Source organism: Hyperoodon ampullatus (assembly GCF_949752795.1).
Source record: "Hyperoodon ampullatus genome assembly, chromosome: 11".
Lineage (NCBI taxonomy): Eukaryota > Metazoa > Chordata > Mammalia > Artiodactyla > Ziphiidae > Hyperoodon > Hyperoodon ampullatus.
The window spans coordinates 91,357,079-91,370,681 of NC_136924.1; the positions used below are offsets into that span (position 1 = coordinate 91,357,079).

Genomic DNA, 13,603 nt, shown 5'->3' on the forward strand with positions numbered 1-13,603 from the left:
CTCTCCTCCGCCTTCAGGCGAGGAGGGAGAGTTCCCAACTCTGCCCACCTCCAGGCCAGTGGGTCCCTTCTGGTCTCTCTTGTCCGCCTTGAGGGTGACCTGCGGACCAAAGCAGCCCAGAAAGTGGATCAGGCCGACCCACCAGTACCTCCTCCAAAAGGCCTCCCGGTTGCCCCCTGGGTCACCCGGCAGGCCCCCGCGATTACACAGTTCTCTCGACCAGACAACTTTCACCGACTTTATTGGCCCCCGACCCTAATGGGCCCCTCGCCGCCCACCTCCCCACTAGATCGCGCCGGCCCTCCATAACATCAACCGTATTCAGAAACACTGCGGGGTGGCTATGGAAAGAGCCTTTGCTGAGGAAGCCAGCTCTCCTGGGGCGGCGTCAGGGTCACTTGCTCTTCGCCTTCTGACTCTCCGTCTTCTTGGGAAGCAGCACGGCCTGGATGTTGGGTAGGACGCCGCCCTGGGCGATGGTCACTTTCCCCAGCAGCTTGTTTAGCTCCTCGTCATTGCGGATGGCGAGTTGCAGGTGGCGAGGGATTATCCTGGTCTTCTTGTTGTCCCGCGCGGCGTTGCCAGCCAACTCCAGGATCTCCGCCGTCAGGTACTCCAACACCGCTGCCAGGTACACCGGCGCCCCGGCTCCCACTCGCTCTGCGTAGTTACCTTTGCGCAGCAGTCGGTGCACTCGGCCCACCGGGAACTGCAGGCCTGCGCGAGAGGACCGGGACTTGGCCTTTGCCCGCACTTTGCTGCCCTGCTTTCCGCGACCAGACATGTTTGTCTCTCGCCTAAAACTCCAGCTAGGGGAAAAAAAACCCAGCGGTCCAGTTCCTAGAATGGGAGGGCAACGTACCACATCTGAACTGCCTCCACCAACACTTTGCTGACACTAGGCAGTGCCTTCCCATTGGGCGCGGCAACAACCTCGGCTCCGGTGACCAATGACAGGCAGCCTCTTCTCCCAATTAGAGCGCTGGCAGAAGGACCGCCTTCTCCATCTTGCTCCAATCAAAAGAAAAACTGCTAACCCTCATTTACATAACCTCCCATATGAATACCCTGGGCCCGACTGCTCCGCCTTTAGGGGGTCAGTTGAACTTACAAGATCCTGAGGTTTCAACGTCCTCGCTCACTCCCAGGAAAATAACGTCTTAAGAATTAAGTAACCAGGCTTCCCTAGTGGCGCTAGTGGTGTAGTGGTTGAGAATCCGCCCGCCAATGCAGAAGACACAGGTTCTACCTCTGGTCTGGGAAGATCCCACATGCCACAGAGTAACTAAGCCCGTGTGCCACAACTACGGAGCCTGCGCTCTAGAGCCGGCAAGCCACAACTACTGAGCCCGCATGCCCGCCGTGCTCTTAGAGCCCATGCTCCACAATAAAAGAAGCCACTGCAATGAGAAGCCCGCTCACGGCAACAAAGAGTAGCCCCTGCTCACCGCAACTAGATAAAAAAAAGCCTGCACGCAGCAACGAAGACCCAATGCAGCCAAAAATAAATAAAAATTAAGAAACCATGGTAAGAAACAGAAAAATCCAGACTAAAGTACAAGGCCTGAAGCAAGAAATGCCTCTAGCACTTGAGGTCGCAGGGTATTATGCCCCCTATTTTTGACTTATTATTATTATTATGGACACCTTTTATTCTTGTAAACAAGAGAGATCTCTAACTTGAAAATGTTCTAACCTTGATTTCTTAGTAAATATTTAAAAGCCAACCTATTTTATCATTACAAGAATCCTGACTCTTCAAGACTTTTCTTCTTTGAGTCAAGGATTAAAATCATGTGGTACAATTTGACTATTTAGGATTTTTTTTTTTCAGCCATCCGGACAGTGTTCTGAGAGCTCTTTTAATTCTTCTTTAACAACAATAACAGTAACTTTTTTGTGCTATGGAGATAGGTAAGGATAGGTAAATAATAAGCATTTAGGTATATATAAATATTTACCATAAGGCTTTCCTGCTGGAAAGGCTTATTCATCAGGACTAGGGACAGGGAGCACAGTTTACTAAAATATTTGTTCCTCAAGGTGTTAAGTACCTGGGAAAGAGTTATGAATCATCCTCTAAATACTGCTGCCTTTTATCGCAGTAAACCCTTTTGGGAAGACAGACAGTCCTATCTCCTAGAGGGGCGACACTACTCAAAAGTTTCGTTTTTGCTCAGGGATTCTCTTAAGAAAAGAATGGAGAGCCTCCTAATTGGGGATCTGCAGTATAAATCACTATTTAAAGCCACGATCATGGCATCCATTATTTTACAAGAACTTTGAATTTTTAAGTGAGAACCTCGGGTTTTAATGAAATAAGAATATTACAGTATTTTAACTAAATAATCACAGAAATAGTTATTTGATTGAAAAGCAAAAAACGCGCTTCGGCTGGAGGCGGCGGAGGCAGTAAAGTCTGCCAACTGTGCAGAAAAATCTTCAAGGGAAAAGTCTGGGGGGATTGAGGGGGAATGGGTAAGGTTAGACTTTTTTTTTTTTTTTGCGGTACGCGGGCTTCTCACTGTTGTGGCCTCTCCTGTTGCGGAGCACAGGCTCCGGACGCGCAGGCTCAGCAGCCATGGCTCACGGGCCTAGCCGCTCCGCGGCATGTGGGATCTTCCCAGACCGGGGCACGAACCGATGTGCCCTGCATCGGCAGGTGGATTCTCAACCACTGCGCCACCAGGGAAGCCCAGGTTAAAGTTTTTGAAAGGATTTTAGTTCTTTCTCCACGGGGCCCCCAAAAGAAAAAAAAAGAACCATTAAAAGATTTTCTCTACCCCAGCTAGTGACTTAAAAAGATCCACAGGTGTAAAGCAACTGCTTTTAAATTTAACATGTAGTAAAGCATTCCTGGTTCCTATTGATTTTCACATTAGTCTGAGAATGGTATTATAAGAGTAAGCATTCCGTTTGAAAACTATAAAATTAGAATTCCCGCGCCCTACAGAGAGAGAGAGAGAGAGAGAGAGAGAGAAAAGGCAAAATAAATTTTATCGAGTCTTTCCTCAATTTCATGGCAAAAATAAGAAAAACTTTCCCAAATAAGCAAACAAGAATATATTTTTTTTTTTCGGTATGCGGGCCTCTCACTGTTGTGGCGTCTCCCGTTGCGGAGCACAGGCTCCGGACGCGCAGGCTCAGCGGCCATGGCTCACGGGCCCAGCCGCTCCGCGGCATGTGGGGTCCTCCCGGACCGGGGCACGAACCCGTGTCCCCTGCATCGGCAGGTGGACTCTCAACCACTGCGCCACCAGGGAAGCCCTATAGGGAGAGAATTTAAATTAAAAAAAAAAAAAGAAAAGAAAGAAATCTCCTGGAGCCTATAGCTCCGCCCACTTTCTTGAGGTTTTCAAACAGGTCCGCTAGAAGGAACTATAAGCCCAGGTTCACAGCTCATAGAACTACTAGCAGCTTGCTTTTCGGTTTTAGCTGTGTGTCGTGAAAGATGTCCGGCCGAGGTAAAGGTGGCAAAGGGCTGGGTAAGGGAGGCGCTAAGCGCCACCGGAAGGTCTTACGGGACAACATCCAGGGTATTACGAAGCCCGCCATTCGCCGTCTGGCTCGCCGTGGTGGTGTAAAGCGCATCTCTGGCCTCATCTATGAAGAGACCCGGGGAGTGCTCAAAGTGTTCCTGGAGAACGTGATCCGTGATGCGGTGACTTACACGGAGCACGCCAAGCGCAAGACGGTCACGGCCATGGATGTGGTGTATGCGCTGAAACGCCAGGGCCGCACCCTCTACGGCTTCGGCGGCTGAGGTGTGCCTGCGGCTTATCTCCAGATCCCAAAAGGCCCTTTTTAGGGCCCTCAAAACGTCAAGAAAAGAGTTGGTAGTGCTTAAACTGCCGTGTGAATGTGCAGATAGGTGCTTCAAATGAAGCGTTAATTGGGGTTAGGCTTGAGGTTTGGGGAGGTGTGAGCAGCAGAGCTCGAGCGGGGAACCCAGCGTCCGCGCTTAGAACGTAGCCTGGGAAATGCGGCGCAGGGCAGTAGTGACCTTGCTCTCTGTTTCAGAGCCGGACTGCCGACTTTGGATTCCTTTTGGGAAAAGAAGGCATAGCTACCTTTCGAAACCCACGTCTTGGAAGTGGTAGACTCTTCTTGGCGGCGGAGGCCTGAGCATATATAGAATGGCTTGTATGCAAATAGGGTGAGCCGGCTATCCTCCTCCGATTGGATAGGAGGCGTCAGAGGGGGCGGTTCTCGCTGGTCGACCCCGCCCCGTCTCTGAGACCGCGGATATCGCGGCGTCCAATAGGAAAGCTCGAGGTGCAGGCCTAGTGTGGCGCGCCGGAGTCTGCCGGGTGTGAATATTTTATTTTTTCACTGACTTTGTAAGGGGTAACCCAGCTCAGGCGCTGAATGCAGGGTGGCTGCGTGTGGGCGAAGTCCAAGGCTGGGCCTGAGCCCTCGGCCCCTGCGCTAGCCGTGGGTCAGCTGCACAAAGATAGACGCGCCGAGCAGGTGAGCGTTCCGATCCCGGAGTACCCTGCGGCGGTGCTCGAACTCCTAGACGTGGGGAATCCAGGAGTTAGCCGGCAGCGTGGCCGAGGCGCAGGGCAGCGTCCTGCCCAGCATCCATGCGCTGCTGTTGCTCGGGAGAGAGGGTCGTGTGGCCCGGTAGCAGCCGGGAGATAAACCCTCACTTCCTAGTAAAAGTCGTTTTCCGAATCGCGGGCGGGGCTGAGGAGAGGAGAGAGGAGGCGAGTTGGGTTCTAAGGGGTTCAGTGAAAAGGATGTGGCGAGAGAGCTGTGTAGTCGTGGAGTCCTAAGCAGTGATCCTTCCCAGGAGAGCAAGGAGCGGTCCGTTTGCGGGCGCTTTTTTGGGTCGCCGGCGGAGCTGGAGACGGCGCCCCACCTGCGTGCCGCAGGCAGGGGCCGCCAGCGGGGCGAGGCGGAAACCGAAGTCATTAAAGGGCCTCGCTCGACTCCTGTCTCTGTCACTCCTAACTAACCTGTTTATATGAGGGAAATGGGGAAGGGGCTTAAGGCCCCCAAATGCGGTGTGATCCCATGCCCCTTAACTGATCTCCCCCAGCTCCGGCTTGTCTAGACATCGTGAAATCACTTAGCTTCCTAGAGGTGGTTGCCTGGATTGGCTTTGGGGTAATTTCCCAGCCTTGACTGCGATGTATGTGTATCTCATTTTAAGCGGTATATCAATATATCTCATATGTACTCTAGCCAGGGAAACATTTCTTGTATTCTCTCAGCAGAGGCTGGCATCATATCATTTATTGAATATCAGACACTTTGGGACAAATTGTATTCCATGATTGCATTTGATTCCCCAGCAAATTTACGAATTATTATTAATTACCATTTTACAGATGAGGAAACTGATACGGGGTGGGGGGCAGAACTGAGCCAGGATGTGAACCCAGCCCTGTTGGATGCTGCACGCTTTGACCTTAACCGTTATGTGCTACTAATTCTGCCAGGGAGGCTCCCGTCCCTATTTGCTGACATTTCACTTCTAAGTGCTTTCTTCTGCTCCATACTCAAGTGTATTCATGGTGCTGGTATTAATTAAATTTCTGGGGCAGTGAGACAGTCCCATAAGTTCAACTTTCTTTAATTCAAGTGAAAAAACCCCTGAGTTACTTAAAAAGAAGCAGCAGGGTCTGGCACACTTCTGTGCCGTTGTATTTGTTGAGTGAGCGAATGAGTGAATTTGAGTAGATAGGTAATGTACCTATTAAATCCCCAATTTAGTGTGAATCAGATTATTGAGGATGAAGGTGGGACTGCAGTGGAGCATGAAAATAAGTATTCGTATGACAATTTAAAATATTCTTTAAGTATTTAAGTTATTTGGAATTAATTTTTTGTTTATATTTTTGATGGTGGCCTCAATTTTTTTGAACCTGTCTAGTAGAACTTTATTTTCCCTTGTAGCACAGCTTTTTTGTTTTTGTTCATGTTTTATGTACTTTATAAAATATGACCAAATTATTTGAACACGAGAAATCTTTTGTTTTTGTCTGTGAGTATGAGTCCCATGGTAGTGTCCAGTCCTGAAGTAATCATTTTCCAAACCAAAACTGGGTCACATGATTTGAGAATGCAAGATATCTGAAACTAGAACTGACTGAGATTTTCTGAAGTTGACTAATAAAATGCCTTCCTACACGTTTGTTAAAGAACTTAATTTAAAGCTGTTCTATAAGGCTTTTCTTACAATATGAATGAAATGCTGTTGAAATTAGATCCTGTAGCAAAGTCATCTCTTCTGAAGTTGAACATTTAATGCCTCTTTTGTCCCAAGAACTGTTAACTTTTGAAGATTCAGAGATAAATAAGCCATCAAGAAGCTTCTATTTTCCAAGTAAAGAGCGAGGGAAGGGGAAGACATCTATGTGGTGGTACACATGTGGTTTGCTATAATGGAGTGGCATGAATGAAATGCTCTTGGTGTACAGAACAAATTTTATCAGGCCTAGGGGTGTCTTCAGAGATCAGGTAACATTTGTTCTGAGCTGAAGGCCCTTTGGGGAAGGAGAAGGCCACAGCAAGCTTGGGGAGCAAACAGTGTGAACTAATGCCAGAGTAATTTCTAGGCATGATGTATTTGGGAAACATTCTAATGTTGGATATCTAATTTGTTCTGTTGCCTGAGAATAATGTAGTGGACCAGGTAAACAGTTGGATATAAATTGAAACCAGGTCCAAACAAGCCAATAGAAAAATGAGTAAAAGACAGTGGAAAAACATGGCCAATAAGCATAGAAAGAGATGTTCAGTTTGAGTCATCAGGGAATTGCAAATCAAGACCACAGTGAAATGCAATTTTTCATTCACTAGGTTGGTAAAAAATTTTTAAATGACAATAGTAAGTGTTGCACAGAATTTCTTATAACACTAGTAGGAGTATAAAGTGATTCAACTATTTTTGAAACAAAACTTTGTCATTGTCTTGTGAACTTGAAAATAGATTCACATTTATGCTGAACCAGCAATTCCATTCCTGCATATTTACCCGAGGGAAATGATAGCACTTATGTACATGGTGCATGTTCACTAAAGTTCTTGGTAGAGCTCTTCACAGTAGCAAAAACAAACCAGCTGCACATGGACAAGAGACTGGATGAATAAATTACGGTGTGTTATAATTTGGCAGTCAGAATGAACTGATAAACACAGTCAATTCATGGTGGTCTACAGCACATGAAGACTTGTGACTTTATTTATTTGGCAAATATATATTCTAAACTAATATATGGTTGAAGATCACCTGTGGGAGTCCTGAGGAACTAACTGAGCATTGCTGCCTTCCACAGAAAATTAACAATTTCTTCTTCTTTGGGCTGGATGCTGCTATCAACCTGTGACCATTTTAGTGCCCTGTGGGTGTCCCAGGTTGTTGAAGAGGCTCATATTCTACTTCGCCTCCTTACAGATTTATTCTCCATTGCAACCCTAGAGTGGAGGCTTGCTTACCTCTCACCTTCAGTTGTTATTTCACTGTCCTTTTATTTTTTATTTTTTGTTCTTTGATGTCCCTTATTTTCTTCTGGCCATAATAATGCAGTGTTTGTGCTAGAAGGTTCATTCAGATTGTGTAGATTGCCAAACTGCTGTAAGTGGATTTCACTAACTACAGCATTTGAATTTATGTGTTTTCCCTGACTAGTCTGTGAACTCCTTGAAAGCAAGAATCTGATTCATATGTGTACCCCTAGAACCTCGGACCTAGAATTTGGAATACTCATAGGCACTTATTAATATTTTGGGAAAATTATCTATTTGATAATATGTTAACATATCTTACTAAAATGAGTTGTTTTCCATATATTTTCATTTTCTGAAAAGATTTTATACCATGACAATTATCTGTCCCTTAAATTTATTAGTAAACCATTTGCCTTGACCTGCCCTGGAGGTTATGTTTTGGTTATCTTTTCAGATTCTTTAACCATTTTTATTGGTCAGCAAAGTGACCTGACAGGTGGAGAGAAGGGCTACCTTAAATATCATATGTGGAATATTAAAAACTTAATAAACAAACAAAAATTGTAGTTGATGTTTACCCTTAAGTAATTCTTTAATAACTGGCATTAAACATTATGATAATGATTATATTCTGATATAAGAAATAAGTTTGCTTATTATCAAATCCAAAATTCTACCTAAATATTTTTGTACTTACATACATAAATACCTACATATTTTGTATTCTAAGGTTATCTTTCACAAAACTTTTTTCCTTGAGCTCACTCAAATAATAATGTCCCAAAATCTGAACAACTGCTTTACTATCTTGAAGATTATAATCGTGCATAGCAATAAGTACTTGGTGTCTAATACTTTCTTATGGGATATATGAAATTTGATTAAAAGCAAGCTATCTTAGAGATAAATTTTATATTAATCTTGCAATTTGCTAAACCTTTGAATTAGGCATTCTAGATATATAAAAAAGAGATACTTTTATATTTTCAATTAAATACCTGCAATTCTGCATCATCTTTACTCATCTTCATTGTCATAATCATTGCTGCCAAACTCTTGGGGTTTTTTTTGTTTTGTTTTGTTATTTATTTTATTTATTTATTTTTGGCTGCATTGGATTTTCCTTGCTGTGTGCGGGCTTTCTCTAGTTGCAGCGAGCAGGGGCTACCCTTTTGTTGCAGTGCGTGGGCCTCTCATTGCGTTGGCTTCTCTTGTTGTGGAGCATGGGCTCTAGGCTCCCAGGCTTCAGTAGTTGTGGCACGTGGGCTCAGTAGTTGTGACTCGCAGGCTCTAGAGCACAGGGTCAGTAGCTGTGGCACATGGGCTTAGTAGTTGTGGCTCACGGGCTTAGTTGCTCTGCGGCATGTGGGATCTTCCCAGACCAGGGCTCGAACCCGTGTCCCCTGCATTGGCAGGCGGATTCTTAACCACTGTGCCACCAGGGAAGCCCTAAATTCTTGTTTATTCACTGAAGAATAAGATAAAGAAACTGGAGGAAGGTGCTGCCTGAGTTCAGCCTTTTTAGGAAATAATTTTCTTATAGTTTTGTTTCTCTGCAACTTATAGTGGTTTTATATTTTTAACTTAATCTGACAGTTAGCTTTTAATGGAATTCAGTCCATTGTCACATTTAAACAACTATAAACATGATTCTTTCTTTCCATCTTTATGTTTTTCTATTGCTGTTCCTTTTTGCTATTTCTACTGGTTTTATCACGACACTGTGGCAGACATCACTGGCAGACATCCATTATCCATTCTCCCGTTTGTTCTTAATACCAGAACCTAAATTTTTGGGGGAGTGATAATGCACTCAGGAGAAAAACTGTATTTCCAAGTCCCCTGTGGTGAGAGGAGGGCCGTATGGCTGGTGGAAGCTGTGGGTGGAGCTTCTGGGAAACCTGACTAAAAAGGAGGATAACTCAGATGAGAGATCCTTTGTAGTTCCCTTTTCCTCCTCTTTTTCTACTTGGAGTGTGAGAGTAATCATGGCCGGGTAGCACTTAGAAGATGGCATTGAAAAAGGAAGTCGAATATTCAGGATATTGGAACAAAAAAATTAAAGGAGCCTGGACAGTGATGACCTCGTGAAGCCACTGTTGTCAGCCTTGAGTGGTCTACTTTCAGGGGCATGAGGGAAAAAATAAACTTGTATCGTCGGTAAGACCCTGTTATTTCAGGTTTCTATTACTAATTACTAATCGCCCCAAAGTAATACCAAACTGGCAGAATGTATATTCCCCTTTCTTCTTTGTTAATTTAGAAGTAATACTGTATTTTTTATTACTGGTTACATTCTCTTTTGACATGCACAGTTAAACCATATTTCTTTACCCTTTTTATAAAATACCAGCTTTTGCACATCCAGCCCCTTCACTGTTCCCCCGCCTCAGAAAGTGGAGATTTCAGAATATATGTACTTCCCCGCCTTCTACCTTTACTCTCAGGTTAACATCTTTTTAATAGTTTTATTTTCTTCTTTATATCCCCTGTCAACTCCAAAGATTTGTTGAGATGATTTAGCACTTTAATTCTAGACTATTATGATTTCTCTTGCAGAGTGCCTTTTTGTTTTCAAGAATCATTATGTAGCATTTATATTACAAATTCCCAATCACTGTATCATTATCTACTCAGACTTAATTATACATACATTGCAGGAATCATAGCTCACTACTATTTGTTTTCTTCTTCATCTTCCCTGATTTTGAAGTCTCTGTTCTGATTTTTCTTTTTTTTTTTTTTTTTTTACTTTTGGCTGCGCCATACAGCATGCAGGATCTTCCCCAATCAGGGATTGAACCCATGCCTCCTGCAGTGGAAGCACGGAGTCCTAACCACTGGACTGCCAGGGAAGTCCCCTGATTTATTTTTCAATTGAGTAGTCCTTTTTGAAGAATTTCCTTAGGTGAGGTATGTGAGTAATAGAGTCTATGAAATTTTGCAGCTCTAGGAATATCTTTCCTTCACCCTGACTGGTAAATGTTATCTAAATGATATGTAGACCCTTAAGTTGTAGCTCTTTTTTTTCCTCAGAAGTCTGGATAGTGTTCCATGGTCCATCAGCTTCCAATGTGCAGCTAAGAAGTACCATTCTCGTTCACTGGCCTTTATTCATTTATTATTTGTGAGGTTTTATTTTTATCCTTGGAGTTCAGTCATTTTACCAGGATATATTTGAAGGTATTTTGTTTTTGTATTCCATTACTGTGGTAACTCCTTTTCAATCTACTGACTCAACTTATTCTTCACATTAGGGAACTGCTTTCCCTGAATCAGAGCCTAAGACAGGGCTTGGGTGCGGATTGTTTACTGAGGGAGTGCTTTTCAAGAAAATGTGAGGGCACAGTGGAAGCCAGGTAGGGAAAGGAAGTTATTTCCAAGGGCAGGTAAAGTCTAGCCTTGGTCTGATCCACAGGAGTTTCTGGAGAGGGAATTATAACTCTGAATTGTCCCATCTTAAAGCAGAGGCCACAAAACATGTATAATATAAACATATTTTAAAATTTTCGGAGGTAAACATATTTTTAAAATAAGAAAAAATTATGATTAAATATTTTATTGTGGTATGATCAAACATGGTTTTATCCATATCTTTTCTTGAGCTTTTTTGGTGGTGTTCTGGATTATGTCAATTTATTTCTTTTTCTCAGTTTTATTGAGAAATAATTGACATACATCACCAATGGTTTGATTTGCCTATATTGTGAAATGATCGCAACAATAAGTTTAGTTAAGAACCATCATCTCATATAGATACAATAAAAAGAAAAGAAATCCTCCTCACGATGAGAACTCTTAGGACTTAGTCTGTTAACAACTTTCCTATGCAGTTGACCTTGAACAACTCAGAGGTTGGACACACCAACCCCCGTGCAGTTGAAAATCCTCCTATAACTTTACAGTCGGCCTCCTCATTCGGTTCCAAATTTGTGGATTTAACCATCCACAGATCATAGTACTGTAATATGTATTTATTGAAAAAAATTCATGTGTAAGTGGACCTGTGCATTTTAAACCCATGTAATTCAAGGAATAACTGTATATCATCCAGCAATGTTAACTATAGTCATCATGTTGTACATGATATTCCTAGTACTTATTTATCTTATAACTAGAAGTTTGTACCTTTTGACCACCTTCCTCTAATTCCGCCCCCCACCACCCCTCTTCTATAGCCACAGATCTGATCCCTGATCTCTTTTTCTGTTTTCTATAAGTTTGGTATGTTTGTGTTTTTTTTGTTTTTTAGATTCCACATATAAGTGAGACCATTCAGTATTTGTTTTTTCTGTCTGACTTGTTTCACTTAGCATAACACCTTCAAGGTTCATCCGTGTTGTCACATGTGGTAGGATTTCACTGTTCTTTATGGCTGAATAATATTCCATTCTTTATCCATTCATCCATCAATGGACACTTAGGTTATTTCTGTATATTGGCTATTTCAATAGTGCTGCTATGAACATTGGTGCAGATATCTTTTCAAGTTAGTGTTTTCATTTCCTTTGGATATATTCCAAGAAGTGGAATTGCTGAATTTTATGGTAGTTCTATTTTTAATTTTTTGAGGACACTCCATGTTTTTTTTTATAGTGGCTGCTCCAATTTACAATCACACCAACAATGTACTAGGGTTCCCTTTTCTTCACATCCACACCAACATTTGTTATCTCTTGTCTTTTTTATGACGGCCATTCTAACAGGTGTGAGGTGATATCTCATTGTGGTTTTAATTTGCATTTTCTTAGTGACTAGTGATGTTGAACATCTTTTCATGTACCAGTTGGCCATTTGTGTATCTTTGGAAAAATGTCTATTCAGGTTTTTGACATTTTTTATTTGAATTAGTTGCTTTTTTGCTTTTCAGCTTTATGAGCTCTTTATGTATTTTGGATTTTAACCTTTTCTGAGATATACGGTTTACAAATATTTTTCCCATTCTGTAGGTTTTCTTCACTTTGTTGAGAGTTACTTTTGCTGTGCAGCTTTTTAGTTTGATGCAGTTCCACTTGTTTATTTTTTCCCATTAGGTGTGATTTACAAAAAAAACCATGACCAACACCCATGTTAAGGAGCTTTTTTCCTACATTTCCTTCTAAGAGTTTCATGGATTCAGATCTTACATTTAAGTCTTTAATCCATTTCATGTTAATTTGGGGGAGTGGTATAAGATAGGGATCAATTTTCATTTTTTTACATGAATATCCAATTTTCCCAACAACATTTATTAAAGAGATTGTCATTTCTCCACTGAGTATTCTTGAATCCCTAGTTAAATATTAGTTAACCACTTATGCTTGGGTTTATATCTGGCTCTCAGTTCTTTTCCATTGGTCTGTTTGTCTGTTTTTATGCCAGTACCATACTGTTTTAATTACTATAGTATTATAGGATAGCTTGAAATCAGGAAAAGCCTCCTGCTTTGTTCTTCTTTCTCAGGATTCCTTTGGCTATTTGTGATCTTTTGTGGTTCCATATAAATTTTAGGAGGGTTTTTTTCTATTTCTGTAAAAAATGGCATTGGAATTTTGATAGAGATTGCACCAAACCTATAGATGGCTTTTGGTAGTATTGACATTTTAACAATATTAATTCTTCCAGTCCATGAACGTGGGATACCTTTCTATTTATTTGTGTCTTCTTTGATGTCTTTCATCAGTGTCTTACAGTTTTCAGAATAGAATTCTTTCACCTCCTTGGTTAAATTTATTCCTAAGTATTATATTGTTTCTGATTCTATTGTAAATAGGATTAATTTCTTTTTCAGAAAATTTGTTGTTTGTGTATAGAAATGCCACTGATTTTTCTATGTTCATTTTATATTCTGCAGCTTTACTGAATTCATTTATTAATTCTAACAGTTTTTTGGTTTTGTTTTCATCTGCAAGTAGAAATAATTTTATTTCTTCTTTCCCAATTCTGATAACTTTAATTTTATTTTCTTGCCTGATTGCTCTAGCTAGGACTTTAACCTTTCACCACCGAGTATGATGTTTGCTCTAGGCCTCTGATGTATGGCCTTTATTTTGTTGAGATATGTTCCTTCTGCACCTAATTTGTTGATTGTTTTTATCATAAACAGTTGCTGTATTTTGTCAAATGCTTTTTCTGCCTCAGTTGAGAAAATCATATAGTTCTTTTC

General features: G+C 42.0%; 2 protein-coding genes across 2 annotated transcripts; one reads left to right on the forward strand and one right to left on the reverse strand.

Annotated features, from left to right (window-relative positions):
• Positions 1 to 224: 224 nt before the first annotated feature.
• On the reverse strand, positions 225 to 887 carry H2AJ (H2A.J histone). Its single transcript, XM_079714739.1, is given in 2 exon segments — positions 225 to 415; positions 418 to 887. Coding segments are annotated over 2 exon segments (441 nt in total). The 5' UTR covers positions 785 to 887; the 3' UTR covers positions 225 to 341.
• Positions 888 to 3,451: 2,564 nt separating this feature from the next.
• H4C16 (H4 histone 16) lies at positions 3,452 to 3,763 on the forward strand (the record flags this gene model as incomplete). The annotated part of the gene is made up of 1 exon (XM_079715571.1): positions 3,452 to 3,763. The coding sequence occupies one exon, from the start codon at positions 3,452 to 3,454 to the stop codon at positions 3,761 to 3,763; it is 312 nt and encodes a 103-aa protein (XP_079571697.1).
• Positions 3,764 to 13,603: the final 9,840 nt, after the last annotated feature.